This window comes from Aethalodelphis obliquidens, unplaced genomic scaffold, assembly GCF_003676395.1.
Source record: "Aethalodelphis obliquidens isolate GAN/ISIS:26980383/991018 unplaced genomic scaffold, ASM367639v1 scaffold55, whole genome shotgun sequence".
NCBI classification, from domain to species: Eukaryota; Metazoa; Chordata; class Mammalia; order Artiodactyla; family Delphinidae; genus Aethalodelphis; species Aethalodelphis obliquidens.
In genome coordinates this window covers 4,289,733-4,309,279 of record NW_020837999.1, presented here as the reverse complement: position 1 = coordinate 4,309,279, position 19,547 = coordinate 4,289,733, and the positions used below count along the sequence as shown (strand labels likewise).

General features: G+C 43.7%; 1 protein-coding gene across 3 annotated transcripts in view; it reads right to left on the bottom strand.

Moving 5' to 3' along the window:
* ASTN1 (astrotactin 1) overlaps positions 1–19,547 on the bottom strand; it is a 332,481-nt gene that overhangs the window by 37,519 nt on the left and 275,415 nt on the right. For all 3 annotated transcript variants that reach the window (XM_027086238.1, XM_027086239.1, XM_027086237.1), the window contains exon 17: positions 386–654. In XM_027086238.1, the coding sequence (XP_026942039.1) occupies positions 386–654 (269 nt within the window). The remainder of the gene's footprint in view (positions 1–385; positions 655–19,547) is intronic.

Genomic DNA, 19,547 nt, shown 5'->3' with positions numbered 1-19,547 from the left:
ACCTGCCGGGCCAACAAGGGGGTGGTACTGCTGAGTCCCCTCCCACAACCACCCCCTGAGGCTTTCTGAACAAAGCTCTGGTGACTGTGATTGCTATGCCTCCTTATCTCCCTTCCTCCTTCCAGCCCTTGTTGCTCAAAGACCTGTACAAATGCCAAGCGGTAACTCCTGAGTCATCACCATGGGTGTTGCAGATGCATTGATTTGATTTAATATGCAAAAATGCAAATCTAAGCAAATTAGGTGGCTGGAGTAGTTAAATGAAAAGGCTCACTCTCCGTATTGTAGCGTTGAGCTCAGCTGACCCTGTCGCCCCCTCAGGCCATTTGGAAAGCCCTTTGTTGCTGCTGACGCCACCTTGAACCCCGAGTCCCAGGCCTCTTACCCTCTGCGTCTGGTTGTTGGTGACCAGTTCATAGATGGGGGCTGCTCTGGTCACCTCCAGCAGAACTGGCTCGGCAGGGGTGTCGGGGCTGGATGTCACATGACACAGGGGGCAGGACGAGGGGCACCGTCCCTTGCTCTGGCACTCCATGCGGACTCCAGCCGCCATGCGCTTGGTGCCAGACTCGGACAAGCTGGCAATGTATTCTGGGAACGTCAGCACCTTGGGGTCTCTTTCCCGCTCCTCTGACTCGTCGGATGGGGAGTTGCCTGGCAGACACAAAATAAAAAGGAACAGTGAGGGGGGTGAAAGAGCAGGGACTTGCATGGCCTCGTGGCCCCTGAGTGCTAGACTCAAGTCCTTGAGAGGTCAGAAAATGACTCTGAGGGGGTAAGAATGTGATGCTGTTATCCCACTCAATGCGGGGAACCCATCCTCCCAGAAACCCACACAGCTGGAAATGACCCTTCCAAATGTGAGACCAGGCTTTCTTCCTTTCTGAGAATCATCAGCGCCACGGATCCTTTCAGACGGATGCTTCTGCTGTATCTGCTGGATTTATGGCTGTCATCAATAATACAAACAATAATAGCAGTGATTATTCTATGAATCATTTTCTTCACCCAAAAATGAAGATATTAATAATACCTACCTCTAGCATTGGTTATAAACAGCCAACTATTTTTAGAGCACAAAACACAATGGCTAGTGCATGTTGAAGCACCATCATCATAGTTCTAATCATAACTATCAGTAAGATTTATCAAGTCTGTACAGTGAAAGTGAGATCTGTTAAAGGTCTCCCTTAACCCCTATAACAACTCTCCGCATGAGTTCTATCATTACACCCATTTTATAGATGAGGAAAGCGAGGCCAAGAGCCTCAAGATCACACAGCTAGTATAGAGTGAGATCTGAAATTTAAATCCAGTCTTGTCTGATCCTAAAGCCGTTAAGTCAGAGGGAATAACAGGACTTCTCTGCTTCATTATTAATCAATGTATTAAAGATACAGAAGGAAGTTTGACTTTTTCAAAAAGATTTGCACTACAAAGCCCGAAAGATGGGTCCACATTGCCCTTGATTGATGAATAAAAGGTATTTGGGGAAGCTCTTGATTTATCTTTGGTGACAAACATTGGAAACGCTTACCAGAAGAGTTCTTCCCTATGGAAGAAAGCATTGCTTGACATTTCTCTTCCAAGCCTTCATAATTTTTCATTTAATTTATTAAGTCTAAAGAAAGATGGAAGTAGAATCTGCTAACAAAAAGCTTTGGGTTCCTTAGGAGATCCCTGGTCCTTTGTGCACAGTTGTATGCCCGAACATGAAACAATTTCAGGGAGATGGCTGGGCTTTTGGAAACAACAGGCAGACACAGAATGTTCCTTCTGGTTCTCAGGCTCATCAAGAGTGCCGAGCTTGAGGGACCAGATCTTTGGGGAAACTGGTTGGAAGGATTTGCAAAGTGGTTCCAGAAGGTAATTGTGAGATATGACTTCACAGCAGAGTTCCCTCTGATGGGGCTCAGGGAGCACTGTTATTCTCCCCTTGTTCGCGATGTAATGTAACACCGTTTGGAAGTGTCCAGGGGCATTTCGGCACTGTTGTTTCCCACATGAGCATCATCACTGTGCAGATGAGACATTTTTACCAGCAGCTCCATTGACACCAGATTCCTTCTGTGTGCAAAGGCAAAGGCTCACTTAGAAACTATAAATATGGAATATAATTTCACACGTGCCTTTTGTGTAATAACGGATCAAAGATTGAGTTCAAGTCCTTGCTAGGTTATAAGAGAACTGCATGACAGCACACACCAAAACCAAGAATGATGGCCTCCAATAGGAAGTCCAGAAGCCCACACCAGCTAGCCCCAGAGTCAACTCCAAGCCACGTGTACATCCTGATTGACATTCAGGCTCATGAAACTCAGTGAACCCCACTGGGAGGGTCCGTAAAGCGGCCACGACCTGGCAGGACTCTCCTCACCCAGCCCCTGGCCAGGCCTCCAATCTTCTTCAACAGGCTGTATGAACTGGGCTGTGATAAGTAGGGGTGGGGTGAGAGCTTTGCAACTATGATGTGATTTCTAGAAAAACAGGCCCTCGTTCATTGAGGAAGTAAATGAAAAAAAAAAAAATCAGTAAAGAGACCATGCTTCTTTTCAAGATAAGATTTAAAACATTTCACTGTGCAAGCCTTGCCGGGGAGCTGGAGGGTCTCTTGCTGGCCCTCCTGACCCTCACAAGCATTTCATTATCCATCCACATGTCATCTCAACCTCCTGGGTGAGAAAGTATTCAACAAAGAGGTTGCAAGAAGCATTTCTATGAAATGACCACGAGATGGTGATATCAGCTCTAAAATGACTTCTGTGAGAGGAAAGAAAAGGCGTGATCAATCCGGTGTGGCCACTGTGGTACCACAGAAAATAAACTTACGGAAAAATAACACCTGGTTACTTTAAAAAAAAAAAAAAAAAGTCATGGTACAATTTCCTTTCAATCAAATAATAAAAAGCTGAGTAAAACAAATCCATAAAACTTATCCTAAGGAGAAAAATATAGAGTGAGAGACATAATTGTGAGAGACACAAGGAAGGGAAAATAAAACTCTAAAGGGAAAATAAAAATCCCCCTCCAGAGGCTTCCCTGGTGGTGCAGTGGTTGAGAGTCCGCCTGCTGATGCAGGGGACGCGGGTTCGTACCCCGGTCCGGGAAGATCCCACATGCAGCGGAGCAACTAAGCCCGTGAGCCATGGGCGCTGAGCCTGCGCGGCTGGAGCCTGTGCTCTGCAACGGGAGAGGCCACAACAGTGAGGGGCCTGCGTACCGGAAAAAAAAAAAAATATATATATATATATATATATATATATATATCCCCCTCCATATCCTTCACATGGAGTATAGTTTACTTAAAGGGGTAAATAATATGCCACCAGATTTCTTTTCTCTCACTTTCACTCCCCAAACACCCAGAAACTACCCCCGCACCCTACATACATATCCGTATATAAGACATATACAACCCCTGCCCATTCATCACTTAGGGTGCACCATCTGACAGACAAATTGGGCCACGAGAGGGCACTGCAACCCCAAATGCAGTCGAGCTGAGTGACAGCCTCCCTGCCCTCCAGCGCTGCATCATTAAGGCTTGTAATCGCTGTAAACATTTGAGGGGCTGCTCCCCTTGCTTCCGTCTTCTGGCTTTCCCAATTAAAATCAAGATGCAACTAATCCCCTTCAGTATCCTTCAGCCCTGGATTGGTGTAAGATTAGGACGTAGAGAAGCACAGGAAGGGGTTTACAGAGGAAGATGGTGAGAGGCCACCAAACTCTTGTTTTCATCAGAATTGTATTTTCCTTCTCCTGATAATATTCAGGCCCATACAGAGCAGGCCCTGCTGGAGGCCAAGACGAATTGCCCCTCTGGTCCCCTCATCATGCAGGATGGAGCTGTCTAGAGAGGAGCGAGATTTACACAGAAGTAATGAGCAGCTAACTCCCCAAAGCCATCTATTCAGGCTCCAGCGAAGAATAGACGTGTGTGTATGAGAGAGATTTTTCAAAAAGAAAATGCATTTTCCATGCGCCATTAAAGATACGATCGGGAAATACTCCTTAAAATGATGGAGTCCAGTGGTGAAAGCCCAGATAAATCTCCCTTTGCCCAAAGAGAGTACCAATAACCAACGTGTCTGTGGGGAGGAAAGAGTTCAAACCTAAAAGCTTCAGGAGAGTCTGAGCTTTGACATTTGCTTTTAAACCCCAGCTCAGTGTTGGAGTGGGTGGTGGCGAGGTCTGTGTGTGGAGAGTGGAGGGAAGAGTCTCTGCCTTATTTCCTTATGGTTCAATGGCCACCTTCTTCTATGTCCACTCCAATGACAGTCCTTTCTTACTTTGTCTCTCTTCTGCCCTCTAGATCCTGGGTAGAAATGCTCTAGTAATTTGAGACACTATCTTGTTTCTTAATCTATTTCAACAAATACACAGTTTCTGGACAAAAATAAGCTACAATTAAGGTCTTAAAAGAATATAACTGACAAAGGTAACTTCTGACCAAGAATACCCAAGTGTGCTCCCCCCTACTCAGCCCCGTTTGCAAAATTCACCCTACTGCTCTCAGGGGAGGCTGTGGGGTCCTCATCACACTTAGTTTTCTTACAAGTAGAAGAACAGCCAACCTGGAATGTCGTTAACAACCCCAAAACTGCAAAGCATTCTGCAAATACAGTCTGCTATAAATAAATGCCATTTGCTTTAGGCTAAATCTGTATCCTACAGCACATAGTGGATGAATTTCCCCAATAGAATACTGTGCTATGAGATTATTGGCATCCTCAGTGTTCAAAATCTCTTTGTGGATGTGCCTGTGGCCTTAGGCATGTACATATTGACCCACCTAGACTCAGGAGCACAGGAGGATGATAAAAGTGACTGACCATCCTCATGCAGGGTATGCTCTGCTGCTGGAAACTGACAGGTCATGAAGGTGAATTAGTTGTTATGAAGTAAATTGGTACCATTCCTGTAGGATTCTGGGACTGCTTAAGAATCTCTCTCCTGAGTCGGTGCCCAAGGCAATGAGATGCTAATGACATCACAGCTAGAACTACAGAGGCAGTTCATTAGGCAGCCAAAAAAAAAATCAAATGCAAACTTGTCAGATCCCAGCTTTTGGAGACAGCTTAGGACCCACAGGAAAGAAAGCTTGACGTGGGGTAAATGAAGCCCAGCCATAGTGAACTGCACCCTGAAGCCCACGGACACCCTGATTTCCATGACCTACCCCCACCCCAGTCTACTCCTGTTCACACCAGAAATCCTGAAGTTACCCGAATTCACATTTCCACCCATGCACCCAGGGTCAAATCAGCCTCTTACGGTGTTTAGTTATGTCTGTAAACAGAGAGGGTCAGGTCGCTCTGGATGGCCTTAAATTGAACTCCTAGACCTGCCATGAGACACACTTTCTGAGATCTTACCAAAATACAATACGATGGATTCATAATCAGGGACAAGTGGATAGGGCGTGACCCGGCCACTTCTCTCTACACCTCAATAGGAGATAACGGGTGCTCTGGGGGCAGGGATTGTGTCTTCTTCATATTTGAAACTCCTTTCCCTGGTTTAGGTGTATATATCCATTTCCATATCTCTTTCTATCTATGTCTATCTATATATCCATGGATATATATTTTTTTTTTTTTGGAGGGAAAAGGGGAGTGAATATAGTAAGTCATGACCATAGATTTGAATTTTAAAAACAAGTCAAACATAAAGAATAAAGCCAACGCATCTGTAGATAGTCTCTAGCCCCTTACCAAAGCTTCAAGCAATCAAGCAGAAAGAAAAGAAAACGTTATCTGACGACAGCCAAAGCTACATTTCTAGCTGGGATTGCTTCCCCAAGTATAATAGAACTTAATATGCTTGCTTGGAAATCCATCTGAATGTTCAACAGGCACCTCAAACTCAACGTGTCCCAAAGTGCAGTCCTCATGTCTCCACACCCTCCCAGCAACCTGCTCCTCCTTCCATAGGTCCTTGCTCAGCAAAGGGCATCAATTTCCCTATTGCTCGAGCCAGAAATCCTGGCTTCTTTGTGGGTTCCTTCTTGCTCTCCCAATCAATCTTAAATCTATGTACTTTACCTCCCCCAAGCCGTCCACTTCTCTGCAAGGTCTGAGTCAGACTGCCTGGGCTTGATTTCTGACCTTACCACTTGTTAGCTGTGTAACTTGGGGGCGGTTTCTTAACCTTTCTGTGCCTGGGCTTTCTCATACATAAAATGGAGATGATAATAATAACTGATTTAGTAAGGCTGTGGTAACAATGGATTGATAAAATCCATGCAGAGAGTTTAGCGGAGCTGGGACATAGTGAGTACTCTCTAAACTTAATGATTCTCACAATGCCTGTCTACTTATCTACACTGCTGCCAGCCACACCATCAAATGATTGGCTCCTTGAAGGACGAAATTATGTCTTGTTCGCCACTATAATATCCCACAGTGCCTAACATGTAATGTAACTAATGCATTTGACAATTCATTAAACAAATATTTATGGAATGCCTACAAATGTTTGTCCAACTAATAAATCATTTATAATGACTTGTATACAAAGTGACTACTCCCTGTGTTCTGCAGGTACTAACTAGACAGGCTGGGTTTAATTTCTCACCTTGCTGTCTTGGGTTCTTTTGAGATTTTCTAGTTTTCTTTGAAAGAGACATCAACTCAGAGTGAGTTCCACTACTTTCATGTACAAATGGGAATTGGTCAGAGATAATCTAGTTACAAAGATTTGAGATAATACTGCAAAAATACATTTTGCAAATTTTGAAAGTATACACACATATCTTAGAGGTTATTAATGTGCACTGGGCAATCACCTTGGCACTTAAGGATTTACGCTTAAGAAAAGGGGTAGCCGACTGTGGCGCTGAAGAGCAGACAGTGGTTCTCCTGCGACTAGAAAATGTGAGAAAGTTGTGGTCACTAATGTCACAATGTGTCAAAAGGCCAGACTGGTGTCCTGGGCCTGCGGGGCCATGGGTACCAGTAGCTGAGGTGGAGGTACATTGCTGTGGGGTTCTAGGCAGCTCTGAGAGCTGAGCGATAGCATTGTACTGGGATTCAACATTGTGTGGACCACTTCACCAGCAAACAAGGCAGTGTGACAGCAAGAGAGAGAGGCATTCTAGACCCCAAGGACGGTCACAGAGAACCATGCCTTCTGCACTTTTTCTACTCTGCCCAGTCTCAGCCTGCACACTGGAGCCCATCCACCTTTCCCACTACACATTCATCACTACCCATTAGCTCAGAGGAAGCACATCTTTCTTTGGGGATTAAATACTAGACAACTATCCAACATGTTCGGAAACAGTCCCAATTCCAGAGAGTTTATACTCTTGTCCTTTCTTACAAATAAATCCACAATTAAAAGACAAAAATCCTTTGTCAGGATGTATCCTTTGTGTTCTAAAATTAAAGTTACATTAAGAGGTACAAACTAGTAAGTATAAAATAAATAAGATACAGGGATGTAATGTAAACCAAAAAAAATTAAAGTTAGTGTACACTTCAGCTCTGGTTCTTCAAGAAATTTGAAGGTTTCTTCAAGTTTCTTTAAGGTATTCCTTCAAGAAATTTCTGGAAATAGATCAGATGTCTTTGTTATAAGCATGAACAGCATGTCTGGGTGTGGTGAAGTCCAGTGTAATAGTCAGTGGTCATCAAATACCCACTGGGCACCTCAGCAAAGCACCATTAATGGGATGTTCAAGAAAAGGTGTCTTCTGGAAAATTAAATGTTTTCTTTAACTGGTACTTAGCAGAAAATGCTTAGTTTTCCTCCAGTTCTTGTTGACATTTTTCTTCTCTAAAAATGTTGTTTTCCAATTTTCTGCCGCACTCATGAAGCACTGCCTACCAAACAGAATTAAACCTTTCCCCAAGGCACCTGCAGGTGATGATTTTGTTCGTCAATTATGACCATGCAGATGTGGAAGCTGTAGGGGACAGAAAGAAAATGGTATCTCGTCCCCAAACAGCTCTTAAAAAGTGGATCAATAACATAAGGTTACATTTTCTGAAGATTGCCCCCCTCTTCATAGGCATGTTGTCAAACAAATAATTGCCTGGTTGAGGCTCCTGGTTCAGCAGGTTCATGTGAAGCTGAGGTTTTGGTGTAGCTGCAGTGCTTTGTCCTTGCCAAAAGCTCTTAGTCAGCTTTGATGTGGGAACAGGTTTAATTTCGTAACAAATTGACAAATTGGCCAAAGCCTCCGTCAGCCTCTTTTTGGTCAGTAATAGTGATGTTCCTTTTGGGATGAGAGGTTGAGTCCAAGAAATAGCAGGAGAGCAGCCTCTACCAAGGAATCAATAAAGACGCAAAGACAGCCTTTGTCCAGCAGTGACCCCAAGTGCTAAAAAAAAAAAAAACCTGACCTCTTTTCAATCTTAAACTTGGTGTGAAAAGGAAAATATAAAGACAGCCCAGTGATGCAACCACCACTTTAAAGATGCCTGAATATGCATCTCTAAACAGCCCATGCGTCTCAAGAGGAACAAAAATAAAATCCAAGAATTCCTGGGAAGCCCTAAAGCTTTTACTACAAAAATGAGCTCTTCTAATCAGCGAGACTGCTCGTCCCCAGTGGGCAAGAAGCTGCCTCCGTTTTGTTGGAGCGTCGTGGCTCTCACCCAGGCCCCGCACTTGATAAGCGTTCAACAAACACACAGGGATGGAAAGAAGTAAAAGGTTTTTAGCTCTTTCTACTCTGACTGCCTGTAATTCCTCAAGGCTGCAACTCAAAGCCTCATTAGGATTCATCATACAGGCCAGGCCAGGAAGCCTGAGTGGCTCACAGGGACTGTCCGGAAGCACGTGCACAGAGCACTTAGTGCACACGTCTGTGGGCTGTGGGAGACCCGGTGGATATAACTGTTGTCCCAACACACCCTAAAAATGTCTTTCTTTCCCTTTTCCTTTCTTCCTCTCCCTTCCTCCTCCCTCCCCACCTCTCTTTTCTTTCTTCCCTCCTTCCTTCCTCCCTCCCTCCCCTCTTTTCTTTCTTCCCTACCTTCCATCCTTCTCTCTCTCTCTCTCTCTCTCTCTCTCTATATATATATATATGCCACTCTGCTCCCATCATCCCTAGCAGAAGGTACTTAGTGCCTGTGTGTGTCCAGAGGGGTACCTACCACACTGTAACAGACTGAGTTTAGTTTTATGTCTTGTCCAGCCCACTCACTTCCAGGGTGGGACTTGCTCACCCCTGCATCCCGAGAGCCCAGCACCTGGTACTCTGTCGGTACTCCCTATCACAAATTGTAATAAATGTGTGTGTGCATTGTCTAACACCCACATTTATTTATTTTTTATTAACCTCTTTATTGGAGTATAATTGCTTTACAATGGTGTTAGTTTCTGCTTTATAACAAAGTGAATCAGCTATACATATACATATGTCCCCATATCTCTTCCCTCTTGCATTTCCCTCCCTCCCACCCTCCCTATCCCACCCCTCTAGGTAGTCACGAAGCACTGAGCTGATCTCCCTGTGCTATGCGGCTGCTTACCACTAGCTATCTATTTTACATTTGGTAGTGTATATATGTCCATGCCACTCTCTCACTTTGTCACAGCTTCCCCTTCCCCCTCCCCATATCCTCAAGTCCATTCTCTAGTAGGTCTGTGTCTTTATTCCTGTCTTACCCCTAGGTTCTTCATGACATTTTGTTTTCTTAAATTCCATATATATGTGTTAGCATATGGTATTTGTCTTTCTCTTTCTGACTTACTTCACTCTGTAGGACAGACTCTAGGTCCATCCACCTCATTACAAATAGCTCAATTTCTTTTTATGCCTGAGTAATATTCCATTGTATACATGTGCCACATCTTCTTTATCCATTCATCTGTAAATGAACACTTAGGTTGCTTCCATGTTCTGGCTATTGTAAATAGAGCTGCAATAAACACTGTGGTACATGACTCTTTTTGAATTATGGCTTTCTCAGGGTATATGCCCAGTAGTGGGATTGCTGGGTCATATGGTAGTTCTATTTTTAGCTTTTTAAGGAACCTCCATACTGTTCTCCATAGTGGCTGTACCAATTAACATTCCAACCAGCAGTGCAGGAGTGTTCCCTTTTCTCCACACCTTGTCCAGCATTTATTGTTTGTAGATTTTTTGATGATGGCCATTCTGACTGGTGTGAGATGATATCTCATTGTAGTTTTGATTTGCATTTCTCTAATGATTAATGATGTTGAGCATTCTTTCATGTGTTGGTTGGCAGTCTGTATATCTTCTTTGGAGAAATGTCTCTTTAGGTCTTCTGCCCATTTTTGGATTGGGTTGTTTGTTTTTTTGTTACTGAGCTGCATGAGCTGCTTATAAATTGTGGAGATTAATCCTTTGTCAGTTGCTTCATTTGCAAATATTTTCTCCCATTCTGAGGGTTGTCTCTTGGTCTTGTTTATGGCTTCCTTTGCTGTGCAAAAGCTTTGAAGTTTCATTAGGTCCCATTTGTGTATTTTTGTTTTTATTTCCATTTCTCTAGGAGGTGGGTCAAAAAGGATCTTGCTGTGATGTATGTCATAGAGTGTTCTGCCTATGTTTTCCTCTAAGAGTTTGATAGTTTCTGGCCTTACATTTAGGTCTTTAATCCATTTTGAGCTTATTTTTGTAACACCCACATTTATAATGTTTATATGATTCCGGTTTTTCATTTGCCTGTTACAGTCTCATATCTTTATTCACCAAATGCCTCTCATGTGACTCTCGGTGGATGGCCAAGGTTTTCGTTCATATCAAATCTTTCCTGTTTCGTTTCCTAAGGCTGCCATAACAAATGACACCACATGAGTGGCTTAAAACAACAAAAATTTATTTCTCCAGTTCTGGGGGTTAAAAGTCGAAAGCCATGATGTCGGCAGGACCACGGTCCCTCTGAAGGCTCTAGGGGAGGATCCTTCCTGCCTCTTCTAGCTTCTGGCGGCTCCTGGCAATCCTTGGTGTTTCTTGGCTTATAGTTGCATCACTCCAATCTTGGCCTCAGGTGTTACCTGGCCCTCTTCTCTGTGTGTGTGTGTGTCCAAATCTCCCTCTGCCTTCTCTTATAAAGACACAAGGCCCACCCTAAATCCAGGATAACCTCATCCAAATTACATCAGCAAAGACCCTATTTCCAAATAAGGTCACAATGTGAGGTTCCAGATGGACATTGATTTTGGGGGGACACTATCCAACCCACTGGAGCAGCCATAGCCTCTAACACTGTGACACTGACAGTCAGCCCTGCCCTGCCCCACAGCCAGTGACGATGCATTGGCTGGCCATTTGGGGGCTGGCCATCCATCCCTTTGACCTCCTCCCAGCACAATGGGAAGAGGGAAGAAGTTTCCAGCTCCATCAGCGTCCCCAGCCCAGCCGCAGCTGTGTGTAGCCAGACTGAAGATGGCCCCCAAGGCCTCAGAGGATCAAGAACCAGCCCTGAAGCCCTGTACTTTGGCTAAATCTCAATGGCATCAGAGTCCCCCATCTCATCCACAGGCCAGCTGATGATTCTCATGTACCTCCTCCTGGTAGAGAAGAGGAGAACAGGCCAAAGGGACCTGGGCCACAGAGGTTGAACCCTTAACTCACTGTTCTTGCCTTTCCAAACTCCATCATGAAGTAGATTTCTCTGTGAAATGGATGATCATTGCCAGGCATTTTTTTTTAAAGTACAATTATCAATATGAAGATTATTGATGATAACACCACGTCTTATAGCTTACAATGCATGGTATCATTTTTTTATCCATTTTCTTTATTTTTTGAAAATTCAACTTGTGATTCCAAATGGTAAAGATAGTTAAAAAAAAAAGTTAATATCTTCTTGGCTTGATACTAAATTTATTGTAGTTATTATTCCAATAACTATCCATTTCCAAACCAGCATAAATAAATAAATAAATAAACAAACAAACCTGACATAAGAGATTCAGAGTCACAGCCTTCCGGATGTGCAGAGCTGCAGTAGATTATCCCTGCTGATTCGCTACAGACAGAGCAGCATGGAGAGAGGGAGTGGGAGGGAGGACGAGGCTGGGAGAGAGGTGAAAATGAGGAACACCTGCGGGATTAGTTATTTTCAAATCTCCATTAGCAGAAAGACCACATGAGGAGTGGGCAAGCTCAGCGGGGCCACCAGGAAAGAACTTTCTGTGCCCCTGTCTGGAGATTAAAGGCTTTTTTCCCCAGTCTTGTTTTCCAGTCTGGAAGGCTGAGATGAGGAGCCAAGTGTGCACCCCCAGACCACTCAGGGGCCGGTGCCTTCCCTCTTTCCTGGTGCTCCCCAAGAAGGAGCCAGAAAAACACAGGGGAATAGCCCGGGGTCAAGTAGAGGGAGAAAACTAACAGAAACAGAGAGAGCGTAGAGAACAGGGAGCTCCCTGCACCAGCTCTGGCCTCTGCCAATGTTGAGGGCTCCACTGGGCCCTCTGTGAGCTTCTGGCCATATCCACAGAGTGAAATTGACGATTCCCTTTGTTCACCACTGGGCGTTATTTCTCAGCTGGGGGTGCCCATGAGCGCCTTTAGCTTTGCCAGGACCATCAGCCCAGCAACATTCTCTTTGTGACTCCACTGATTCCATCTCTTCTCCTATTGGTTCCAGCTCCTACCTCGTCACCTCTTTTCTTTCTCGCTGCAAACCTGGACAAGAGGAGCACAGTCTGGGGACACCCCGTGACGATTCTGGAATGGGTAAAACTGACATATGACCATGACTTGCCTTGCCTCCACATTACAAAAACTCGGCAGTCCGCTGTGTACAGAGTGTGTGTGTGTGTGTGTGTGTGTGTGTGTGTGTGTGTGGTGTGTGTGTGTGTGGGGTGTGTGTGTGTGTGTGTGTGTGTGTGTGTGTGGTGTGTGTGTGGGGGGGGTGTGTGGGTGTGTGGGTGTGTGTGTGTGTGTGTGTGTGTGTGTGTGTGTGTTTGTGTGTGTGTGTTCGGGATGCTAACCTGAGTTACCGGGGCAGGCGGGAGTCTTCGGGGCTTGTGTGGCTCCACAGCAAGAGATCTGATGCCTTGCCGGGTGCTGCAAGGACTCGCTTATAAATATCTTTAACTATCAAATGGTCTAGAAATTTTTAATAAAAATATTATTCAATAATACTACTACTCCAACCGGCAAGGGAATGTTGTAACGGTCTCCATTTTCCTCTCGATGCTCATCTAGCTTCTGGTTTTGCAAATGAATTTGGGTGTTAAATCCTTTTGTTGCCCTGACCAATTTATTCTGCAAATTAACTATGTATGAGAGGACTTAAAGTCCATTACCACTTAGCTTTGCCTCACTGAAATTTATGCTGCTCTCCTGCTCCTGGGAGCCCTGAGCTCAAATAGACTGTGGCTCCTGATGGCGAGTTTGGATTCCACACAAGTCCCACACCTCTTGGTCCTCTTGAGTTTAAAATGCACTGAGTGGACCAGGCTCTTTTCATCTCCCAGTAACCTGTGCCCTCTCTTATCAGACTCTCTGGTCTCTGCAGCTGCCTGTCCAAACTTAATGAAACTCTCACCACACTGGTTTGTGTGGGCCACTCAGTGGCTCAGCCTGGTTGCAACACCATTTGTAAATGGTGGAAAAAGCCGGATGCATGGGAGAGCAAGGGTTACAAGATGAAGAGGATGGCAATGAATGGAGCATGGCTGCTAAGCCCATGAATATCTTAGATTGTATTAAGAAAGTGCAGTGACCAAGGTGATGGAGAGAGGCAGTGCCTTGTCAAGCCACATGCCTTGAGTTGCTTTAGGATTGAGAGTCACAAGTGCGGAGAGACTCCAATGAAAGGCCAGGCAGTCAGGATTCCGGGGCACCTGGAGACAGTGTCATGTGAACACTGGCTGAAGGAATCGGGGCAGTTAGAATGGATACAGGGAGACTTGGAAGCAGACTTAGCAGTGCTCTCTGTAAATATCTGAAGGGCTGTCATGTGGAAGAGGGAGCTCATGAATTCTGTGTATCTCAGAGGGCAGAATGGAGATCCAAGGGAGGGATCTTATTAAGTGAGAGGGAGGTGAGTTGACTGAATCACAAATTTTCATTGAGTGCTACTATGGGTCAGGTACAGTACTCAGTGCTAAGGTACACAGATAAATAAGAAAAAAGAAAGCTCATTTTCCAGTGTGCATGGAGGGAGGAGTAGATGGAAAAGGAGACAATGATATGACAGGGAGTGATATTAGAGGCATGGAAGACAGGCTTTGGGTACACATAGGAGGAAGTTTTGAAACCTACGCCTGAGGGTGGGGAGGCTAAATTCCTGGAAGCCTCTTGATTCCTTCAAGGACAATTTTTATATTAATCTATAACTGATACCAAGTAGGATGGGCAGCCTTGGAGATGACGTGCATTGGCTAGCAGCAGGGTTCTTGCAGATGCCAGACAGCCGCTTGTCAGGGATGTCACAGCAGGGGAGCATTTCAGAAGAATGAGTTCCACGTCCCCCCCCCCCTTTTTTTTTTTTTTAATTCTTGTGTTCATGGTTTATTACAGTCAAAGGATACAGATTAAGATCAGCAAAGAGAAAAGTCCAGGAGAAACTAGACGTGAGCTTCCAGTGGAGTCATATAGACAGTACTAAATGTTAAACGTCTATTATCCTGTGACCTGATGTTCGTTCTCAGTATTTCCTTAAATCAGCAGGGTGGAGTGGAGGATATACATGTTACCAGGCACACCAAATGATTCTGACTTCAGATAACATGTCGGAGGTCACCAAGAGTAATTTATTTTATAAATATCGTCAGAACGCTTTTTAAAAATTCTACAACTAACCCGAGTATGTAAAAGAGATGCAAGTCAGGAACAGACTCCTTAGGCATTGAACATCATTACTGTGTGGTAAAAATAAACAACTGTATTGTTTATGGAGCCATTCAAGCATCTTCTCAGAGCCCCAGGGTACAAGCAGCCTAATTTGAAAACTACTGATTCAGACTCTGATGACAATGGCCTGAACTGTTCCAAAAGTAACCAGGGGTGCTCCCCAGCCAAGAGGACCACATGCTGGCCCTGGGAAGGGTGTCGCCACAAGGAGTACATTCCAACTGGCCTTCTACGGTCCCCCTGCATGCTGGATTTTGCTAGAAAAAAGCACTGTGTGGTCAGTCTTACTTTAGGTGCGTAATAACGAAGGTCAGAAAACTTTTATACTCTTGATCGAAAACAGACCTACTCAATCATGCATGTTCATCTCATAAAGGATTTCATGGAAAGTGAAAAGGAGGGAACACCTATGCACAGTTCCATGCAGGGGGACGAAAAAATGAGGGGCAATTGTAGAAGCCAGACCTCATACTCTCCCTTCAGACAACGATTAAAAGGTGTGTATATATTAACAAAGTCCACCTTTAACTCATCTCATTCAAATGCCATAAGGAAAACTTAATCATGACGTTCAACCCAGGGAAGTAATGTAAAATCATAGTGGCAGTTACTTCCCTGAATTCTTGTAATTATAGTAGATACTAAAATAATTATAAATGTTAAAAAGACATAACTTTGTGGTTTCTGCATGGGGCCATGCCAAGGAAGAAGGAAGCTCTTATTCGTGTAGCAGGGCCCAGCTGGCAGTTACGATAACCAATAAAGATAACCATCTTGTCTCTTTCCCCATTAAAGCCAAGGTCTCCTATAATGTCTAACTCTCTCTCATGCACACTCATGGCTTGTTTTTTTCCATAAAGAAATGACTGGACAGTGATTTACACGGAACAGCAACAGGCACAGCCCCAGCAGCCAGCCAGCCAGCCAGACATGGCCCCACAGCCACCGAGCCAGCAGAAGCTCCCAGACCCAATGGTGTATTAGGACATGGGCTATGAGGAGGCTAGTCTCTGGGACCCTTGAGGTTGGACCACCAGTCAACGTGGGAAAGCAGATGTCTGGTCCTGGAAATGAAGGGGAAGGCCAGAGAGGGGTGCAGCAGGCCTTCTGGTCTCAGGGTAAGCACCAGAGGCGGATGCTGTGAGCATGTCATATCCCAGGCTCCCACCACAACTGGCAAAGACCCATGTTCAAATTCAGAGCTCAGAGAGTTATCATGATGCCTCACCACTTTGAGCTGAAGTTTCCTTACCTGTAAAATGGGTTTATAACAGAACTTATCTCATCTCATAGAACCGTTCTGAGATTAAACGGGATAATAAAGGCAAAGCCCTTTAGCACGGCCTCTGGCATCTTAGCTTTCAATGGCAGCCATTGTTCACCATCATTACTCCATGCCTAGCAGTCTTGGCACCCAACAGGTACTCAATAAATACATAATGATTTCTTTTAAATTGACGCTCAAGAAAAACAAAACAAAACAAAAACCAACCGAGGATCTCTATGGGCTAGAGATAGCAGAATACTCAGGAATACTCACTAACAGGGACTAAAGTAGCAGCCTTCAAGTCTGCAGGAACTTAACCCACCAAGGTGGCTATAAAGTCAGTTCCTACATAGTAAAGGGATCAGAAGTCCCTCACATTGTGGGGAAACAAAACTAGGATTGAGGAAGGGTTCCAACACTTGCCCCCCAAAATGAGGCTAAGAAAGCCATTACTTGGTCCAGACCTCTGACAGTCCCGAGGTGCCTGACTGAGCTGGCAGGAGGTAGCAGAGACAGAATATGTCTGAGTCACTGGCTTCAGTACTGGAGTCACAAAGTCCCCAAGAGCCCCACGGGATGGGAAAGAGGGAAGGAAGAGATGCCATTAAATTTATAATTCGTTTATGACAACATGCTTCCACGTACAGGTTTGATGCATGACATCAATCAAAAGATGTTGTTGGTTGTCTGTCAGGCATCCTTGCTCTTGACGGCAAGCCTGTTCAGAGTGACGTGATCTCTACCGTCCCAAGGGGACCCTCAAGGCTGCAACCAATTTCTCTGGGAATTGGGTGATTCTTTAATTAATATTAGGGGGGAAAGGGGTAGAAAAGATGCTGTTGACCATGCTGAGCTTTAACTAATTCAAATAAAAATGCTACACGAGCGGCATAAGATTAAATTTTGATCTCCCAAACCAACCTTTCAAGTTACAAAATATTTCTCCCTGAAATGCCATGCTGTTTGGATGGTGCTTGCATGGAGTGGATGGTTTATAAATGGTAGTATTTCAGGACCTCCACTCCACGTCTTGAATAATTATTTACGATACTTAGGTGTTAGTACTACAAGAGTGCTAGGATTTTTAGATTCTTTCTTATTTTCACAGAAAAGAGTAAAAGCAAATCCCTCCTAGGTATCAGCAAGATTCCAGGGGTATCTTTCCCTTGTATCAATCTGGAATCAAAACCCACAGCGAAATACAGAAAATAAGCCACTTCAGATATATTAAGTCATGAATTCTATCTGTTTCTAAAGCTTACCACTATAGGATCTTGTATCTAATTTTCATTCCTACGGTAACAAGTCTATTGGGAGGATAATTCGGATATTTGTCTTTATTCTAGTCTAATGCCAAATGAATAAAGGAACAAAATGGAAAGAATATCTGTCCTTATGTGCATGTGCACGCATGCACACACACCCCCCTAACAAAATACAACCTCTCTCCCAATGCCAGGAATTTAAAGGGTGTCAAGAAAGCTGAGAGACTGGGACCGTTTTAAAATGATAGATAAGAAAATTCATCTTTAATTTCTCCAAATCCCTGAGGCACATCTAATTTTGTATTTTCAGAGACAGTAGGAATCCAATGTTGTCAACAAGTAACCGGTGCTGAAATTTTGTGTGTATAGTGGTAAGTACTCATTTCAAGGTTGTTACCATTATTTATTTTTTTGACTGTACATCTTTTTAGACCCTTTTTATGCTTCTGTCTTCAGACTCCCAGGACTTTCTTTCCATCGCAAAGTTGGTTGACATCAAGCAAAATCAGAAGACCCAAACTGGAACTCAATTCAATACAGCAAATACTAAGTTACTGAATATCTGTTTACAAGGTACTGTTCAAGTCTTCTGAATATACCAAAACGAATTATGTGTAATCCCTACATTCAAAGGATGTATATTACCTTATAGAGGCGATAAGACAGACATACAGAATTTAAGTGCTATTTTTTTTTTTAAAGGATCAAATAAAGACCAGATAATATCAGGACAGTTAGATCAGGGGAGGCTTCACTGAGGAGGGAGCTGTTGGGCTTGGCCTTGAGGGATAACAGCATCCTTAATAACAAGAGCTACCGACCACTTATGGCAGGAATCGGCACATTTTTCGGTAAAGGGTCAGATAGTAAATATTTCAGTCTTTGCGGGCTACTCAATTATGCCTTTGAGTGTGAAAGCAGCCACAGACAATACGTAAATGAATACTCATGGTTTTGTTCCAATAAAACGTTATTTGTGGATACCGAAATTTAAATTCTATATAATTTTCACATGTCATAAAATATTATTTTCCTTTTTATTATTATTTTCCATTTATTTAAAGAGAAACCACTCTTAGCTTGTGGGCCATCCAATCACAGGTAGCAGGCCAGATATGCCTGCTGGTCATATTTGCTGACCCCTGATCTATGGTGTTCTCACTATAAATTTAATGCTTTGTTATACTTGATCTCATTGAATCCTTACACCTTGCTCCGTATCTTTACTAGATATCCGAAGTGAAGCTTAGAGAACTAAGGTTATACAGATTTCAAAAACCTTGCTTTTAACCACTAGGCCATACTGTCTCCCAGTGATGGTAAGGAACGCATGGGAATGGTGAAATGAATAGGTTTTCTTTGGCCAGGGGCATTTAAACATAAAAATACTTTAAACAATGAATATGAGGTTTGCTATCATGGCTGACTCACAGTAAACTCATTTTACATCTCTGTTATCACCACATTCACTATTTTCACAAGTCATGCAGGGCATGGGTATAATGTTTAATAACATCTACTGTCCAGAATATAATATTCTCCCATATTTGAAGAAAAGAGAACAGCCTTCTAGCATTTGTTCCAACCTCCCCACTCCCACTCCCACCCATGGTTGCCCAGAGCCACATATGGAAGGTGTTGTTTGGCCCTGCAGGTAATGAGAAGCTTGGAGACATAATTCTCTCCGAGTTGCTAACTTCCTTCTTTCTTTCTCTCCTCATCATTTCGAGCAACGATTCTAGCTTACATGGTTTCTTTACTGTCTACTGTTTAAAAGCAATTTTATGAGCTAGAGAAGATGGAAAGGAAACAGGAATTGCCACAGTCTCTCATCACTTGTTAAGGTGACCCCAGGTGGAGTCTCAATCCTTATTTGGTCACCTTCTTTCTCCACACAGAGGTAAAGTATCCTTTACACTGTCTGTGGAATTGTTCACAAATGTAGGATCACACTGGGTTGTCGGCTTCCAGATTCAATGACAGGTTCATTAGTTAGTCAGTATACGTCTACTAAAGATCTATACCCAGATCTTTCTGTTATGTACCCAGGATTGTGTTAGGTACTGTGGAGAGCTCTAAGGTATGAGACTGACCTCAAAGAATTTGCAATCTATCTGGGATAGCAAGATAACAAAACATAATAATAATAGTAATTACAAGAATAGCAGCTGCTCTCTATTACACATCTTGGCACTCTGTGGAACACTTTCCATGTATTCTGTCAAGTAAA